This window comes from Pundamilia nyererei, unplaced genomic scaffold, assembly GCF_000239375.1.
Source record: "Pundamilia nyererei isolate P.nyererei 1_Seehausen unplaced genomic scaffold, PunNye1.0 scaffold00434, whole genome shotgun sequence".
Classification (NCBI taxonomy): domain Eukaryota; kingdom Metazoa; phylum Chordata; class Actinopteri; order Cichliformes; family Cichlidae; genus Pundamilia; species Pundamilia nyererei.
This window is the reverse complement of record NW_005187835.1, coordinates 98532-117649: the sequence shown is the minus strand read 5'-3', so window position 1 is coordinate 117649 and position 19118 is coordinate 98532. Positions and strand designations below refer to the sequence as shown.

At 44.7% G+C, this 19118-nt stretch overlaps 2 protein-coding genes across 2 annotated transcripts in view; both read right to left on the bottom strand.

Moving 5' to 3' along the window:
• Positions 1 to 102: 102 nt before the first annotated feature.
• Positions 103 to 15791, bottom strand: mgat1b (alpha-1,3-mannosyl-glycoprotein 2-beta-N-acetylglucosaminyltransferase b). Its single transcript, XM_005753502.2, has 3 exons — positions 14483 to 15791; positions 7398 to 8612; positions 103 to 3014 (listed from the first exon to the last, which is right to left on the bottom strand). The coding sequence occupies exons 2-3, from the start codon at positions 8259 to 8261 to the stop codon at positions 2313 to 2315; spliced, it is 1566 nt and encodes a 521-aa protein (XP_005753559.1). The 5' UTR covers positions 8262 to 8612; positions 14483 to 15791; the 3' UTR covers positions 103 to 2312.
• A 1968-nt stretch (positions 15792 to 17759) lies between these two features.
• Positions 17760 to 19118, bottom strand: part of vars2 (valyl-tRNA synthetase 2, mitochondrial) — a 20031-nt gene continuing 18672 nt past the window's right edge. The window contains exon 26 of the mRNA XM_013916026.1: positions 17760 to 18228. Coding sequence (XP_013771480.1) covers positions 18151 to 18228 — 78 coding nt within the window. The 3' untranslated portion in view covers positions 17760 to 18150. The remainder of the gene's footprint in view (positions 18229 to 19118) is intronic.

The window sequence follows — 19118 nt, the reverse complement described above, 5'->3', positions numbered from 1 at the left end:
GGCACAACACACAATAATGTCTGTATTGTTTTTCATTCTTTAGACGTGGTCTGGTCACATAGGGTGTAGTGCCCTGTGTGCTTTTTAGTGTGATCTTCAGTCAGTGCAGCTATTACGCTCCAACTAAGGAGTGATCACTGTGGACACGCAAAATTTCCTTCAATATATGGACAAATATCAAAATAGTGGATTTTATTTGTAATGTAATAAAGTTATAAACACATCAGGCAGTGGTTTTACACATCACCATACAGAAGTGGGCATCAGTCAATCATGTAGATAATCTCCCAAAGCTAATTACAGTACAGTGATAATCATCTGTAGCTACCTCACAGACCTGTTGCAGAAACTATCAAACACTGGTTGCTGTTTCTTCAAACTGCAGTTTGAAGCTGTTTCAGGGCGATCATGATGTCAGTGAAATTTGAAGTTAATTTGCAGCTTTACATCCTTCATAAACCTACAGCTTGACACACCTGAAGGGAGCGTGGTGGAAAAATACTGTAACCCTCTGAATTTTCAGTAAAGCATGGCTGTGATTCACACTGGAGTGACAGGTGGTCTACTCAAAGTTTTTCTTTTTAAGATTAGAGGTCTGCTCGAGCAGGACTAGAGCTCCATTTTTAAGCAGCTTTCTGAACCAGGAAAGCCACTAACCATCCCCACAGACTAACCTACGTGATGGTTTGTGGGCAGGTATCACTTTCTTCTCAAACTACACTTTAACATTATTCACACAAGTTCATCAGAGTTCGACAGGATGACGGCTCTGTGGAGTCTCGTTGCCTATGTTGGTTTGATAGTGACGACTTCGTGCACTCACGCACCTGCTGTTTGTCCCGTGTAAACGCTTCTAACAATGTCACCTCCTCGCTAAAACAGCGGTTTCTCACCAGAGCTTCATTCTTTGTGGAAACAATATTTAGTAGATTCAGGTGTACACTCTTGTTTTATATCTGAAACCTATTATTACTGTTATTAGACGTCAGACCTTCAGACTACATCTGGTTATTTGGCATCCACACCTCTGTATTTGTAGCACTCATGAGTAAAAAATGTGCCTCGTGACTGAGAGACAGTAAAGCAAGTACTGCACTGTTGTCAGTTAGTCCTCAATCCAACCTACTGTTTTGACCTCCCTAAACTTTGAAAATGGCCCGTTTACTACCACAGACTGTATATAAAAGATGCACGTGTTGCCTGCATTCTTTCCAAAGGCCAGCAGGGGGCAGCTGCACAAAAACTTGAAAAACCTCTTTGTTGATTTAAGGACTCAGTAAAAACCTTCCTGATGATTCTGAGGATAAATCACAGCATGCTTTACTTGTTGGGTTACCTTTTGATTTTCACATGAGCCTGCATTGGTCCTCAGTTTCTCAGCAAGATCTCCAGCCCAGAAATCAAGGGGAAAGAAGTAAAAACAATTGAAGCTGTATTTTTTTACTTCAATCGGTTCATGGTCACAAATCATTTTCCCTGCTTTTGTCTCTGTAGTCACATCTGTGAGCTGTAGGAAGGCGGAGGGAAACACTGCACAGTCAGATTGACCCCTCACTTTGTTCAGCTGATGTTTAAAATGGTCAGCTCGAGGCTTCAGTGTGTCCATCTTTTATATACAATCGAATGCGTGGTGCCTTCTACAAGCGTTACAGAAGCCAAGAGGTGGATAAGAAGGTGTTACATAGGACACTTCTTTCTCCCAGGTGTGAGTCTGACCGATTCTAGGATTTCACAGTATCTGCTTACTTCTTGTCTAGTATGTGCAAATTGATGATGTTCATAGCAAAATGCTCGGGGAGTCATTACAAATGTGTTATCATAGTTTATCTAGCAGAGTGCTTACTCTTTCTGCATCACAGACTAGCCAAAACTAAGACCCACCAAAAAACAAACCTGCATTGATCCAATACCTGTCAGGCTCCACTGCAGTGTACCATCACTCACACTGTTGATAATGACATGATTGCCAGTAGCTGCTGCAAACATCTGAAAGTGATGTCAAGTCTATATTTGGCCAGTTTGTCACAAGAAGAGAGAATACACCAAACAAAATGAGCCCAGAAAGCAAGGCACGCCGACAGCAGCCGTTTAGTTTAAGGATGGAATGGCTTCAGCCAAAGTGGGACCGCTCTGAAGTCTGTGTGGCCCACACGTGCCGATCCTCAATGAGCGTCAGTTTTAGAAGCTCGGCCTTCCAGCTCCACGTTTAACTTTGAACTCCTGCGTCCACCGTATTCTTTGGTCTGAGAGGGTGTTCCTCTGATTAAGGCTCTGTCCCCTCTTCAACACCATTTGGACTGCGTCTGGGTCTCTCAGCTCCAGCTGGTGTCATACTGCGACCAGCCCTCTGGTGGAGCTAAGAACACCCTTCGACCACGGTACAGGAAGTTGACCACACCTCTATAACCTGTACGAGGAACTCCTGATTTTAAGTCATCCATTACTCCCAGATTTCGAGCAAAGACTTTAAAACTGTCCCTGGTGGAGTACTGCACCCTGTACGGCCCAGGTCCTCTTAAACTGCCCCCTTGTTGCAGATCCTCAATCTTTACCAGTGGGGCGCTATAAACCTCTTTAATAAACTTTTCCTCATACTTCTCTTTTAGCAAATAAGACAAATCCAGTTTGGTAAAAGGCACAAATTCAGTGTTTAGCTTAATATAACGAAGGTACTGGTCAAAGAATTGACCTAAGCTCACACCTTTCCGGCCAAAGGTGATAGTCCGAGAGATTTCTGGCCGAATGCAGGAGCGGCCGTTGCGCTGTTCCGGCTGACGCATCCAGTCGTCCCAGAAGGCCGATGGCCATTTGGGCTCCAGTTCATCCCACATCTCTTTCAGCAGCATCCAGCCCAGACCAGGGAAGAAGTCTGTCCTGTAGAGGAGATCAGCTTTGGACGAATCCACCAAGGCGTCTCTGCCATTATCGTTCCAGGCAGAAACGCACCACAGGGTTGGGTCAGAACGCAAGATTGGATACAGGGCTCGGAAATACTCGAAGAAGTCAGGTGCGACCTGAAAGAGAGGAGACAGATGAAGAGTAATTCTGCTGCTTCAAACACATAATCACTGCCTCAAGTGTAACGATCCAGGTATTATTTACCTATTTATTAGACATTGTTTTACTATCTGTTCTTCTCCGATGGTCACAGACAAGATGCCAATCCAAATGTCCTTTGTTCTTCTAGTCTGTTAGCCAACAACAACTACTACTGTTCAACCTGACACCATTTAAATGTTTGCTCACCACAAAACGAACGGGCCTGAAAAGAGTATTCTAGTGTACGACAGCGCATGTTCTGGCTTTGTAGATTCATATTTGTGAAAGTACTGTAGCATAAACAAGCCAACAAATACAGCAGACAAAAGCTGAAGCAGGGAGCTGAGTCCCATCATTTTCATTCCCAGGTTACCCTACAAATGCTGTTATTGGTTTGTAGTTTGCATGCAACATGTGACATTTACATTTTCCCTTCCTCCATGTTAATTGTTTTTTCGGAAGTCGAGCGTTCACTTTTTGCTTTGCCATCTGAGAAGATCTTGATGTTCTTGATGTTCACTTCAGGACTGATTTCTGTGACTTCTTAAATCAGTTGAATTTCATGGTTGCAGTCATACAACTTTTTGATTGTAATTCTTGCATAATTTCTCATGCTTGAATGTCCTACATGAGGTCCTTAATAATTCTACAAAAAACTAAAAAGAAACAAAACCCTAAACTGATGAGCGTTCAGTTTATTCAAGATGAAGCTGATTAGTGTTTAGTAGAATGAGGCTACCTGCAGCCGAATATCAAAGGTTTGATTGCTCCGTGACAGAAGACTTGATCCTGGCATGATGCACCTTGCCTATACTGGTAACTTTCGTGATATTCATGCAGTAGAGGTGTGCCTGTCTGTTGGGTTGGTATGTGCATAATGCACACCATGGAGACATTAAGGACACATATGTACAAATGCGTTTCATAGACTTCAGGTCAGCATTCAGCACAATCATTCCTCAGCACCTAATTGGAAAACTGAAGCAAGAACGACGAGTCAGCATACAGAGAGGTGCAACAGCTAACAGACTGGTGTAGAGTCAACAATCTGTCTCTGAATGTGGACAAAACAAAGGAGATGATTGTTGACTTCATGAGAGCACAGAGAGATCACTGCCCACTTAACATCATTGGATCCTCTGTGGAGGTCGTCAAGAGCACCAAATTCCTTGGTGTCCACCTGCCGGAGAACCTCTCCTGGAAGATCACTGGACCCTCTCTTCCCTCCATCACGGACACGTATAACACCCACTGCATCCGCAGAGCCACCAGCATTGCGGAGGACCCCACACACCCCTCACAAACACTCTTCACCTGCTGCCTTCTGGAAAAAGGTACCAGAGCATCCTGCCCCTCACTGCCAAACTGTGGAACAGTTTCTTCCCCCAGGCCGTCAGACTCTCGAACACTCAGTGACTGGACTGACTGACTGACTGACTGACAGACACACAGACACACACACACTTACCTTTTGCACAATGCTCAGTCTTTTTGCACAACCCACTGTGGTTGTTGCACTTTCCTGTTGCACTGTTGCGTGTCTGCATCATTCTGTCCTGTCTGGTGTTGCACTGGTTTTGCACACTTGCACTTTTCTGTAGTCCTGTGCTGATTGTCTGTTATATATAGCACCTTCATCTTAGAGGAACGCTGTCTCGCCTCACTCTGTGCTGTACCACTGTACATGGTTGAAAGGACAATAAAGCCCCTTGACTTGAACTAGGGTAGGGATCAAACACACTAGCTGTTATTAATTACCAACTATTAATTTAGAGGACTGGGTAATGAATTTTCCCAAGGGGCTACATGAGAGGAAAACAAACTGTTGTGGAGGGCTGCACCAGTAAGTTAAACTCAGCATTAATAGTTCAATAATAATTTTATCTCTACCGGTGTCATTGGCAGATATTGCAGTTAGACAATGAAAATAAAATAGTAAAAACACCAACAATTTAATTAATCAATGAATAAACATTCCCTTTTTGTCCCATTTCAGCCCCAACCTATCGGAGCATGCAGCTGCGTCCGTGATCTTCCAGTCCTAGTCCCACCTTAATCTCCAACTCTTTCCCTATCCCATGTACAAAGATCAGTAACTGGGCTGCCTCAGACATCACATGCTTGTTATGTAAATAGTTTCCCTGCCTCACAAAACAACTAAAGCAGATTTTAATGGGGGGAGTCGTAGAGGAACAAGGGTCTGTGCTTTGAGGACCAGCCTGGGACCACAGCATCATTCCTGATCATTCATATTCACCTCTGAGGTCTATTATTAAACAGAAAAGTCCACAAAACACTAAAATCTGAACGATAGCTTCCGCACATACAGTGTGTAGTAATCCAGTGGTGTGTTACACCAAGTGTAAAAGATCCATTCACTTAAACTCTTTATTCTTAAAGACAAAGCATTCAGCAAAGCACAGACTCATTCCACGACCTGCCAGAAACATGAAAAGAGCAAACTGGTAGATACCAGCTACATAAGTAAAGCCAGATTTTTCCCCAGGGCTCAGTTTCTCCAGAGCTGCTGGTTGAAATTACTTTATACTGCTGTAACTGCAGAGCCTCTTTTTACCACAACTTTTCTGTGTCACACGAAGCTTTTTACTTCAGAACGGATTTGTACTTTAAAGCGGTCAGTTCTTAAGAAAGAAGTTCTTAGCAGGCCTTACGATTGGATAAATACAACCTGAAATGGACAACAACACATACCACGACATACTACATAGTGTCATGATTTATTTAACTAAAACTGAACCAAAATGCAAAAACAATGTGTGAAAAACTGAGAACACTCCACGGATCAACAGTATGCGCAGAGCTGGTAATAATTCTGTAGAACAGTCTGAAATTTCTATGCTAGTTTCATTTTTACCGGAGAGAGGCAGAATATCAACCAAAAATCACATAGAAGCCATCAAATGAGTTGCAGGCCATTGAGTGAAATAAGCATTTGATCCCCAAGCAAACATGACTTAACGCTTGAGGGAGAATCCCTTGTTGGCACCACAGCGGTAAGACGCTCCTTGTAGTTGGTCACCAGGTCTACGCACATCTCAGGAGAGATTTTAGATCACTCTTCTATACAGAAACTCTCTGAATCATTTAAGTGCAGTCATACTTAGACCACTGTGTGCTTATGGAGAACAAATTCAATTAGGCACAAGTGGCACCAGTAAAAATGTAAAGGAACAACATTAGAAATACCAAGTTGTTTCCCACCTGAGGTTCTGAGTAGTCATGTAAATATAACCCTCGATTCCAAAAAGGTCGAGACACTATGTAAAATGTACACAGTAGATGCTCTATAAGCTGCTCAGAAGTGCACAAGGATGAAACGCTTTTATCTGTCACATTTAAATCAATATGGGTTTTGGGGTGCGACCACAGTTATAACTAGCATATGCCACAGATCATTCACTGTGGTGACCCCTAATAAAGGGACTAGCCAAAAGAGGATGACAAGTCTACTGAAGTCTTTGCTGCTAAAATGATACAATGACAGCAAAATAACACTCATCATCTCCAAAAGTTGATTCTGTTCATCTGGACGTAGCGTTTTATGGGAGAAACGTTTCATCATCTTCAGGTGGCGTCTTCAGTCTCAGCTGACTGCAGGTTTCAATCTTATAAACAGCACATCTGCACAATGACTGAAACCAGCCCACTGAAGGAACAATGGGCTGGGAGGTCAGTTCCTTAATCTTAATTATGCAAACTCTCATTGATCAACAACCTCTGATCAGTGGCCATGAGTCCCATTCACAGAGAGCTGGGGAATGGCTGCAATCACAGCATTGTAAGATGGTGACAGATGTAGCCTTAGGCCCCTCCTCCATTCAGAGATGGTCTTTCCCTTTACACGTAAATGGCCTCCTTGACTTGGCCCTCAAACCAGCGCTCCTCCCTGTCCAGGATGTTACATCCTCATCATTGAAAGAGTCCACTGGCCTGTAGGTGTGCATAGACTGCAGAGTCCTGGCCTGACGACGTGGCTCTTCTGTGTTGTGCCATCCGCTTGCCAGGACTCTGCAGTCTATTTACACCTACAGGTCAGTGGCTGTTGATCAATGAGAGTTTGCATAATTAAGATTAAGGAACTGACCTCCCAGCCCATTGTTCCTTCAGTGGGCTGGTTTCAGTCATTATGCAGATGTGCTGTTTATAAGATTGAAACCTGCAGTCAGCTGAGACTGAAGACGTCACCTGGATGAGTGACGAAAAGTTTCTCCCCCAAACGCTACGTCCAGATGAACAGAATCAACTTTTGGAGATTTACTTACCTGGATGACTGAGCATGCATCTAAACACTCATCATCAATACCATGACAATAATGTGGATGTCTGAGAGCACTCACCTCCAAGTCATCCTCCACAATGACCACAGTAGACTGCGAGAATGTGTGAAATACTTGGTTGAGTGCCCAGCGGTAATGTCGGGCGATTTTGTAGTACCCCTGGAACTTCCTGTGTTCTGGCCGGACTCTGATGTCCGACAGGTCTGGTTGGCTTATGTGCGTTACTTTTTCTCCGTATGAGCCAATCACACGAGCAGTCTCAGCATGGCCGCAGTCTTGGCTGACGATGATTGGATACAGTTCTTGAGAAGGGCGGTACTGTATCAGTTTGTCAAGACTCCGCTTTACTGTCACTCTGTCACAGGCAATAACCAGAATGGGAATGATGACTTGTGGACCAGAAACAGAAGCTGTTACTTTGTCCTCAGCAACCTCTTCCTTTACACCAGTGGCCTGATGCCGTTCTATATTGGAGCCTGCAGCTACTGTAGCAACAGACCTCTGTGTGTGTTTTATTTCACCTTGGTCCCCAACATACACATCATTTATGAGAGGAACTGGATTATTCTGCTGCTGGTCAACAATCTGATTTACTTCTTTGATATTATCAGTTTGCTTCTTCCCAATCTCCTTCTGCCGAGCCCACACCGCCCTGTGACTTTCAATTTGCTTTAATAGCTTTTTCTGGGTGTCAAGTTGAATTTCAACCTCCTCGGCCAGTCGGATGACCTCCCCAGCAAGGTTAACTTGACCTCCTTTACCTCTGACCATGCCCCACTCCTCCTTTCCTCCTGGTTCAGCTCCACCGCCTTCTCCTAGGTGGCCCATGGGAGGGCGACCCCAAAGGTAAAGTAGAAGCAAAGCATTCCAGGCGACAAACAGGAAAGCACCGCATAGTATAAAAGAGCTTTTCTTGCGAACCATGGCCCAATAACACTAGAAAAGGGGTGGGGTTGATAAGGAACAAGCGATACCAGTATGAATCCTACAGACCAAGGTGACTATTTTGGATGTGCAGGGAGTTAATATCCCACCACTCTGTACTTATTTCATTCTGTCCTTCAGTCAGGAGGGTGTCTGCTATAGGAATGTCTAATTTAAAAGGAATTTATATGATGTTACTGTGGAATACATGCAGTCTATGAAATCCCATAAGGTCAGGTCAGCAAGCTTGCAGCTAGCAAAACGGATTGCAGGTGAAAGTGGACAAAAGGAGAAGACAGGTCACTTTGGGTGGAGGGAGTGCAACTCCTTGAATGTTATCCTTCCACCATCCTGAAAAAAGAGAAGGGAAAATTCAGCTTGGTGACTGTAGGTCATTTGAGAATTTCATAAGTGTACTGTATATGTGTCTCCTCTGTAAAACAAAAGCAGCTATACTGTCAGTTAAACCCACAACAAGATCAAGACCCTTCCTCGCCCAGCGGAAGAGTCAACTAGGGCATGCAGAGGGTTGGTGTCACTGAGGATACAGGAAGATGGTGGGAAATAGGGTTGGGCCATATCATATCGTTCACGGTAATACCGGTATAACGTTAGGCAATGATAAGAAAATGAAATATCACAATAGAATATGGGTAAAACGGGCATGCGCAGTGCCTTTGCTTTCATATGCACATGGCGGAAAAAGCATGGTGGCGACGGAGAATGGAAGAGCGAAAGTGGATCTTTGAATGAAACAGATGAACCAGAATTGGTTTGTAAAAATGCTGCAACTTCCAGGGTTGAGGAACTGACCCCGCTTTTGTCCGTCAGATACACACCAAAGCACAATTTTTGTAATGCACATAAAAACAGCTGCTTGTTTAAGTGAAAATACATTGATGGGGTTTCTTTGCACTAATAAAGTTGTGGAGTTGTAAAGTATTTTGTCTAGTGTCAATTATATCGTCAATTATATCGTTATGGCAAATTTTCAAATATATCGTGATAAATATTTTTGGCCATATTGCCCTGCCCTAGTGGGGAAAAAAAACCTTCAAAACAAGCTCTTCTTTTAGATTCTTGCAATATGAGCAAAGGACACAATCATGTAGTTTTAAGGTGACTGAAATCAGAAAACCTTAGACTACTCAGTTTGCAGAGGTGTGAGGGATCTTCCAGGAATGGTGATGCTATTTTCCGTAGACTTCACTAGTCAGTAGGCAGTGATTTCATGCCTGTTGATCTCTAACCTGGAACACAGCTTGCTCCAGGGAAGATGAGGATTGCAGCACGTTATCATGGTGATATACCCCGGTAAGAACTGATAGTAAAGGCCTCTGGCAGGACAGAGTGGTCACACCGAGGTTCTGGCTGATGTTTTAGTCAACATGTGAAACTGACCTGTACACAACTTCAAATGGACACCAACAAACAGTATTCATAAATTAAAGACATCTAAAACTAAATGTCCAGTCCAATAAACCTGAATGTTGACAAGCTTTCTGTTATTTCAAAGTAACAGAGGGATAAATTTAGTAAGTGAGCGAGCGGATAAAGGTCACTTCTTAGCATTAGAAACACCTAAACCAATTAGCACTGACAAACATAAGCCTGTGCTCTGACAGGATGAAGCCAGTTCTCTAAGGTAGCAGAGAGGTGGGTACATAAAGGTGCTACCCATTACTGTCACATTCTCAGTTTACCCCACATTTGTTCCAGCCAAACAAGTTAAAGTGTAGTGTCATGCCTGCAGAGTGAGAAATGGCTATGGTTAGTGGCCATGCGCACTCTGTCAACAGATCCAAACTTACCACAGTACAACACAACAGACTCTTCTATTCACTTTATATTATACTGGATGATTGGATGAGCAATACTGATTTTCAAGATGAAAAAAAAACACTATAGTTACTGAAGACCAGTTTCTTAAGCTGTCATTCATTGTTTGATTCTTTATGATTGAACGGTTGGGTGTATTGTGTGTGTGTCAAGCAGCAACCAAGGGCAGGGACCCTGGAGGATCGATTCCTGGCTACCGAGGCTGGAAATGGGGACGTCACCCGTCTGATGGGGAAGGAGCCTGAGCTAGTGCATGACATTGAGAGGTACTGGCTAGACACAGTCGAGTTTACTTCAATGCACAGCTTAGGCTCTGGAACCAGTCTCCAGAAGCAGGGCTGAACTCGGCCCCAGCATGGACTTGCCCTTGGTGAGAAGCAGCAAGCTGGGGTGGGTATCCTGGCATCCCCTTGGCTTGATGCCTTTACATTGGGGTTTTTTCCCAGAGAACGAAAAGGTTTTTTCCCTGCGCCTCTGGATCAGGGAACGGGTCTTGACTGTCGTCTGCACTTATGCGCCAAACAACAGTTCAGAGTACTCGGGCTTCTTGGAGTCCTGTCTTTGGGATCAGGTGGCGGGGGGAGTATGCTGGACAGACCTGGTGCCCCAAAATGTATAGGGAGGGTACACTGGGAACACCCTAACAGAGGTCCCAGTGTACAACTCTCACTTCTAGCAGAGCTTCAACAATATTCCGAGTGAGACTGGGGACATTGAGTCCAAATGGACTGAGACTACTGCACTGAACTGTGGCTGCAAAGTGGTTGGTGCTTGTCGTGGTAGTAACCCCCGAACCAGCTGCTGGACACTGGAGGTGAAAGGAGGCATCAGGCTGAAAAAGCACTCCTATTGAGCTTGATTAGCCTTTGGGACATTGGAGGCAGCCGGTGGGTACTGACTGTCACGGACCTGAGTCTGAAGGACCCACAGTCTGTGAATAAGCATGGACATGTGTATTTTTGGTGCTTCTGTCCTCTGTTTCCTTATGTTTGTGTGTAGGTGGGTGTGGCAGAGCACCTGTTCTTCAGCCCTGGTGGGCGTGGCAGTCAGGAGCCTGGCCACACCTGAGGAGAAGCGCACACACCTGAAGTCGATCAAGCCTCGTCGGGGAGCTATTTAACAGTTTGGCTGGGTGCTCCTCGACGCTGGATTGTTGCGTAAGACTCCACGTCAGTGTCTTGACTAAGGTTTAAATCAGTGTGTGCATACCTGCAAGAGCATGTTTCTTGACGGCTGCCTCTGGTATTCTTTCCCCCAGGAGGAGCGTGGAAACAGGAGGGTAGTGAGCACGGGGATTGCGAAAACACGGGAGCGGAGAGCTCCAAGACACGGAAGACACTGCACGGGAGTCAAGGGAGCACACAGGGATTTATTGTTATTTCTCCTACACTGTCAATAAACGCACCATTGCGGTGAAGAGTCCTGCGTTTTGGGCCCTATCTTCCCCACACCTCCATGGTCTGCCCCGCAGACCGTGACACTGGCAGACCAAGCCACACAATGGCTGAAACAAAAATTCAGGTGGGAGTTTGGTGAAGCCATGGAAAAACAACTTTGGAAAGCGGTGCTCTACCAACAATGTGTACAGCGCGGGTGAAGTGCTGCTGACTTCAACTGATGATATTGTCGGGGGTTGGAATACTCGGAGGACCTCCTTAATCCCACTGAGACGTCTTCCGTAGGATTAAGACGTCTCAGTGGGATAGGGTTAGGGAAGCAGAGTCTGGGGATGACCTAAGCATTACTCGGGGTAAGGTCACTGAGGCAGTTAAACAACACCATGGTGGCATGGCCCCTGGGGTGGATAAGGTTCACCCTGAGGTCCTCATGGCTCTGGATGTTGTAAGGTTTCGGTTGACATGTCTTTGCAATGTTGCGTTGAGATCTGGGGTGGTACCTCTGGATTGGCAGACCGGGGTAGTGGTTCCCATCTTCAAGAAGGGGGACCTGAGGGTGTGCTCCAACTATGATGGGGATCACGCTCATTAGCCTCCCCGGGAAAGTCTATGACAGGATGCTTCATCAGGAACTCAATGGGGATGTTGCGAACAACACTAGAAGCCAACTTCAAGCCAATAGCACAAGTAACCATCAAATGCTTTGTCCTGTCAAATCCTAGGCCTGAACCCTCTTAGTGAGATAACTGACAAGACTGGCTACGGATACCGACTACGGAATGGAGCAAGCCACCATCATCAGCCACCTCGTCTACATGGTTGACATCAAGATGTATGCCAGGAGTGAATGATCACTGATCCACACCAGCAGGATCTACCAGCAATGACATCGGAATGTCATTCAGACTGGAGAAGATGGTAACAAAGAGAGGGAAGGTAGTCAGAAGTAAGGGGGCCGCCCTACCAGAAGGCAACATTGCAGACGTTGAGGACAGCTACAAGTACCTGTGAATCCCACAGGCAGAGAGTAAGGCAAGTCCTGAGGAGTCAGCTGAATGGGAAGGACAAAATCTGGGCTATCAACACCTACGCCCTGCCCATGATCAGGTACCCCTGCTGGGATAATATCCTGGCCAAAGGAGGAGATAGAAGCTACTAACATCAAGACAAGAAAGCTCCTCCTCCATACAGGGTTTCACCCCAAGTCCAGAACCCTGAGACTGTGTGCTAGGCGGAAGGAAGGAGGCTGGGAACTAGTGAGTGTCAGAAGCATGGAAACCCCTGGAGGTCCCGAGGTCAAAATGGGAGACGCCCCCTAGGGTGGTCGAGAATGACTGAGCTAAGATCCTGTGGGACTTCCAGATACAGACGGAAAAACTGGTGGTGGCTAACCAACCAGAAATGGTAGCGATAAACAAGCAGAGTAAGACGGCTATAGTGATAGATGTCAGCTACGTGGCATATAAAAACATGACAGAATGCAGTGACAGCCCTCTATAGAGCTTAAAATACTCTCACAATATTTGGGGATTATACTTTACAGTACTGTAGGTTTTTGCACTACAACGTAAAGCACCTTGAGGCGCTTGGTCTTATATGTATGGCAACTTTAAATGGAAAAAGATGAATGTTAGATTATATTGTAGTGACAATAAAATGAGAGGTGTAATATCAAACTGTGCAAAGAATACTTGATGTAAAACATGTTCTGGAAATATATAAACTATTCATGCAAATCTCTCATGAAATTGGAAAATGAGTATATTAATTGACTAATGTAAACTTCTCTCATGTTTCACTTATCTTATTTCCTTCAGTAACATTTATATTTATTTCATTTCAATTTAGTTTTGCTTTAACTGTATAAAGCAATACAACAATTTTCAAACATGCACAGCAACCCTAACGTTTTATGACCGAGGTATGCGTGAGAACACAACAGCTGGAGACAGCTGGATCAAGATTAAAAGTTGATTTTGGCTGCCAGCTAGTTAGTACTAATTCTCTTTCAAACTGCATTTTAATCTCTTAAATTTTAACATTGTACAGCAATATATATTAGTTGTGATTATCTGTAACAGTGATTAAGCCATTGTTAAATACATTTGCATTTATAGCTTTTTAAAAATTGTCCATCTGCCCGGGACTAGAGCTGAAAACCAGCCTGTAATGGAGTAGACTGGTTCTAATATAGTGCTTTTCTACTACACTCGAGCAGCCAAAGTACTTTATACAACGGTTCTTATTCACCTATTCACACAAGCACTTTCTAATTTATATTTTTACAAACATTCATACTTCATCAGAGAGCAACTTGGGGTTCAGTATCTTGCCCGGGACATTTGACATGCAGACTGAAGACTAGAATCGCCCAGGACTGAACCACCAGTCTTCTTGGATGAGTGACGAAACGTTTCTCCTAAGTCCAGATGAACAGAATGCATTTTTGGGGATTTGAACATGCATCAAGACATGTCTCTGCCTCATTCTTGCAATACTGTCAAGAACCTGTGTATGAAAACAGTTTGCTAAGGAAAACTCGATCAAAGACGCCCACCTATATGCAAAACAAACCAATTTAGAGTTCAATGCTGTGTGGACTTGAGAATGGGGTTAAAGGTAAGGCTTGTCTCTCTAACTCTTCACCATTGCAATCTGAAGCTTTCAATCATGTACTAGGTACTTTTAACAGCACTGTGACATTAGATAGCTATGAGTATTTTTGATTCCTTTAATAATGATCTCTGTAAGTTTACCTATGCTAAATATCCATGAGACTACTTCTCAGATGACTCTCTGTTTAATATATCAAGCAGCTTGATTATTTGCAAAAGAGTTTATTAAAGAAAGGGTCAAGAGTCCCAGACAGTGTCAGACATCATCAGCTCAACTGAAATTAAAAAAGCCTCAAATTTGAGAGAACAGACAGACACAAACTGGTCAGAGAGACTAAGCCCAGCAAGTTAAACTCACTGCCAACTGTACCTGAAGTCGTGGTCCTGTTCAGCCATGCAGGGCTTCAAGCCGACAAGAGGAGCCGAGCAGAAGAAGAAACTGTTGCTCCTGTCACAAAGCGTACCAGCTGAAAGTCTCGGTGAATCCCCTCCTCCCTCCGCCAGCCGACGTGGAGCTGACTGGTAGGATGACAGAGAGCAGCCTGCGGCACGAACCTACTGAAGTAACGGACCGGGCTTACCGGTGTTCGGCTCACATGATTCCTGTGAACTGGGGGCTGGCAGGGAAGGACTGGGAGGGCGGCCGACGCCTTAGTTTGCCAACACTACAAACTTGTTGTTCTGCTTTCAGCTGACTCGTCCACTCTGCACACAGCAGCCGTCTGTGTCGCTGAACTGTTCGCTTCATATGCCCAGTGTCGCTGAAGCCGAGTTCAAGCACAGGACACGGTGCGTGTTAAATGCAGCAGGGCCGTGCCCAGTGTCTGTCCCCTCTACAGCGGTCTCTGAGCATCACACACGTACCGATCATCCTCACGGCCAGCTAACCAGTTCACTTGCGCTGACGTGCTGTTAGCAAGCCGGCTAACGCCAAATAGCCACAACGACAGCTTTTTAGCTGAACAGCCGCCCCAGTCAACGACAGGATGCAGCGGCAGGATCCAGGGTCACTCACCTCTCTCATGCCGTGCTGGCCCGCTAAACGAGGCTTGCATTTCCAAATGAACTGAGGCTCATCGAGCTGCAGCACTAACCGGCTAGCTGGCGAGCTAGCTGACGTTAGCTAGTCGAGCCCCTCTTATTTCTTATGGTGTGACATTAAGCAGCACATTTCTGAGTGGGTTCACAGAGGCCCCAGTATCACTTTCTGCACCTTATCCGCCTCCTGTTCCGTCATCTTCCCGGCCTCGTTCCCGTATCCAGCGCCAGCAGCTGTCTATGTTAGCCGGCTACAGTGTCTGCTCCGCAGCAGGGGGCAGACTGCTAGCGGTCTGTGCTCCACGGAGAAACTTTGCAGAGGGAAGCGCTTCTCTGTGTCCCTGCAGCCAGGGGCTTCACTTACTCCACAGACCACTACCTCCCATGTGTGTTGATGGCATTTTTCTTTTGATTGCACAAAACTACACTTCCGGATTGTCGACTGGCTTAGAACCGAGTTGACCCGAACCGAGCCGAAGTCTAATCCCTGACAAACTCACATCTTTCCAGCTCACAAAATCACTTTTCTCTGATCAGTCCAGTCTTCACTTGTTGCCGCAGGTTTTCTTAGACACTCCATAGAGGTCGGACCTACTGCTTTGTAGGCTTCAATGTGTTACTGGGAATGTGAAATTCAGTTGTGTTACATCTAACGTCTGCGTGGTTTGCAAGGAAAGGTTAGGATAGTAGTTAGTTAAATAAATTCACAACTTGAGCAAATGTTACAAGATATACTTAAAACAGTAAAATGATCACACACAAACACAGGGGCATCACCTTAAAGATAAAATAGTAGTTGTTTGTAAGTCATCCAACCATGGTTTGTTTTTGCAGCTGTGCTGTACCTCGTTATACACAGAAACTAAAAACGTGCATCCTCCAACTCTTCTGGCAGGCCTCCTCTCTCCTGAAGACGTATTTTAGAAGTGGAGGCATGACATACTGCCACAGTAAATTATTGCACTGTTTTCCTTACAGTGAATGTGTTTTTAATATGAATGGTTTAGTGGCATTTTCTGGGCACACAAATTAAGAGAACGGAGAAAAGCTTTATCACTCCAGGAGAATGGTTCACCTCCACAGATACAAAAACACAAGTCTTGCCCTATCAGAAGGTTTTTGTAATTCTGTAAAGGGTGTAGTGACATCCAGGCAGTGGTGACGGGACTGTCGCTATAGTACATCTGTCCAATGGGACATAGCACAGCTGCAAGGTTGTACTGCCCTAACGTGGACCCACACTGTCAGCGGTCCAGGAACTGGTGTTCCTCATGCTTGTGTGAGTCATCACATTTGTTTACTACACTGATAGTCAGCAGGTAATGAACTAAAGTTACAAATCAGGTGGATGACTTTAACTCATGTCAGTAACTTTGAAGCTGTTTACTAGATTGGAGAGCTGAACGTAGGCCATCACATAGTAGTTACAGTGTAGCCTTCAAATCCAAAACAAGACTGGGTTTATGCAAGATCTTGGGCACAAGGAGATTACCCACTTTATGTACTGGCAGTGGTGTTCATCCAGGAAGTCATGGACCTCCAGTTACCGTCTTGACTTCTCTTTGGCTAACAGCTGTTTCCTTTTGTTATTAACTTCCACAGACTGCAATTATTCCAGTACTCCAACTCCAAAGCTAAATCATCACAACTGCACCAAACTGTAACCTAGATGTAACCCTAAAGCTTTGAAGTTAAAACACAGTTTGAATAAATGTGACAAAAAAAAGTTTCCTCACTTCAGTGATTAAACAAGATAAGCAAATACTCAACAGCATATGTTTGGAACTAGGACTGTGGCATAATCTCGAGGTTCTTTCTTTATTTCTAGGAAAGCTGATACTTTCCAGCTAAAATTAAGGCTCGCTGCTCGGCACAATCACGAATGTGCCAGGAAGTATGTACATCTGAGTGTGCGCAGCCTGTCCCAGCTGCAACTGGGGAAGAAGCTTGGAAAGTCTTCCTACAGTCACTCAGGGTGTTTGGCTGAGCACTTAAGAACGGTGCAACCTGCTCATGAATAGGTAGAATCCCTGGGAGTGTTTTTACTTTTCTTTGCTTATGTGATCTAATTAAGGATGTTCTGAGGAGTTGAGGTTAATAACTTCTGCATAGGCAGTTTTCAGAATTTGGGTAAAAGCTGTTTTCTGGCAAACTGTCACAGCTACTGACCGCCTGCATGACAGACAAACAGGGAACGTCTGCAGCCACACAAAACCACCATAACTAGGACTGTTAACCTGTGGAAAACATGGCTGTGAAATCTGGGCAGTTCTTGACGACCCCGATGAAACCCACAGGCTGAAACATGTTGGTGAAGTAATAAAGCTGATCTTTATGCCAAGTGTTGCTTGAGCTTTGAACTCGGACCGCTCTTCTTGTCCATGCTCTTTGGGAGAAGGTGAAGCTGTGCAGGAAACCTTCATGCTGTCATTAGATACGAGTGCTGACTTCCTGCTGTTTATAGCAAAGTAAGAGGATGAATTTCTGTATGAACACTCAAAGTTAGCTTTCTACATTTAGTCTCTAATCGATGTATTTAAAAAAAATATTGAATTTCAATGATATATTTATTTTCTTTCAATAGATTAACTGCTGTTTTAGTTCGCATGTTAGTTATTTAGCCTCCTTTATTCACTCCATGATTCTTCTGGGGTCTAAATTATGATATACTCAAAAAGGGCTTTCCCACAGCAATATTCAGATTTGAAATGCATTCATGGTAAAACAATGAAAATGAAAAGTTGATCATAAAAATTATTTTAAAATCAGAGTTTTTAAAAGGCCAGAACAGAAGACAATATTTTTGGAATAAGAGCAACAGATCAAATGCAGATGCTTCCACTATGCTCAAAACACCTGGAGCCAGACAGGACTGCTACTTACACAGTGTATAACTCCATTACATAATAGAAAGTTCATATTTTTGACTATAATATTATAAATAATGAAACAGCAGCTTTTTTCCTACAGCAGTCCACACAGCTACTGCGAAGGCTTCAGTTACTCTGCTGTTTGCATCTCTTGCAGCAATTTCAGTTGATCCTCAACAGTTTTCAGTTCCTGCTCCAAAGCAGACACCTGCACACAGAGTAGAACATATGAAAATACAGAGATGGACACAGTGCTAGTATGAACTCACAAAGTGAATGTTCTCTGCACAATGACACGACAACAATTGATGACACCATTAGCATTTACATACGTTTCCTTGCTGTGCACAATCTCACAGGATTGCATAACCACAGCAGGAAGCCACATATTAGCTTAAGATGACTGTGCATTTTAAAATTGAGTGTGGCCTAGGCTTAGGAGGAGATCCACCGTGTACGTGTGGCGGGGTGTGGCTCAGTTGCAGGGGAGGGGTGGAGGAGTGGTGTCAGGGGAGGTTGACGTGCACCTGATCTCCATCAGTGAACCAGCCTCCCCTGTAAGGATGGTGCCTGGACCGGAGGGGAGAGGTATGTATGTCGGTGTGCACCACCCAACCAGTCTGGATGCGACTGTTGGTTTGGCCGTGAACAACTTCTTCCACTTTCTCCCTTTGATTTACTGTTTGGGAGAAAGCTGTGGACAGGACTCAAGAAAACTGGTCTAAGCCCACACAAAAATTTAGATGTGTGTGAAGTTGGACGGAGGGAGGTACAGTATCTGAGGAACCACTCGGGGGGGCAGGCACAGGTGGATAAAACGGCAGCCATCGCATCCTGCCCAAGGCCTAAGACCGAAACAGAGCTGAGGCGGTTCTTGGGGCTGGCTGGGTACAACCGCCAGACTGACTGACCTCATCCGAAAGAGTACCCCTGGTTGGTCTAATGGACGGGGCAGTGCCAGGCGGTGTTTATTGCAGGTAAAGAAGGGTCTCTGTGGGAAACCCCTGCTCTACACGCCTAAACCTTTTCTACCTTCTGTTCTGCAGACTGATGGCTCAAAAAGGGGCTTGGGGGCTGTTTTGTCCTAGCAGGTAAAGG

Bases quoted from the DNA above. Each gene is read 5' to 3' on its own strand.
- mgat1b (XM_005753502.2), bottom strand. From the start codon at position 8,261: ATGGTTCGCAAGAAAAGCTCTTTTATACTATGCGGTGCTTTCCTGTTT. The intron at 3,015-7,397 runs GTGAGTGCTCTC...CCTCTCTTTCAG, and splicing joins TTGTGGAGGATGACTTGGAG to GTCGCACCTGACTTCTTCGA.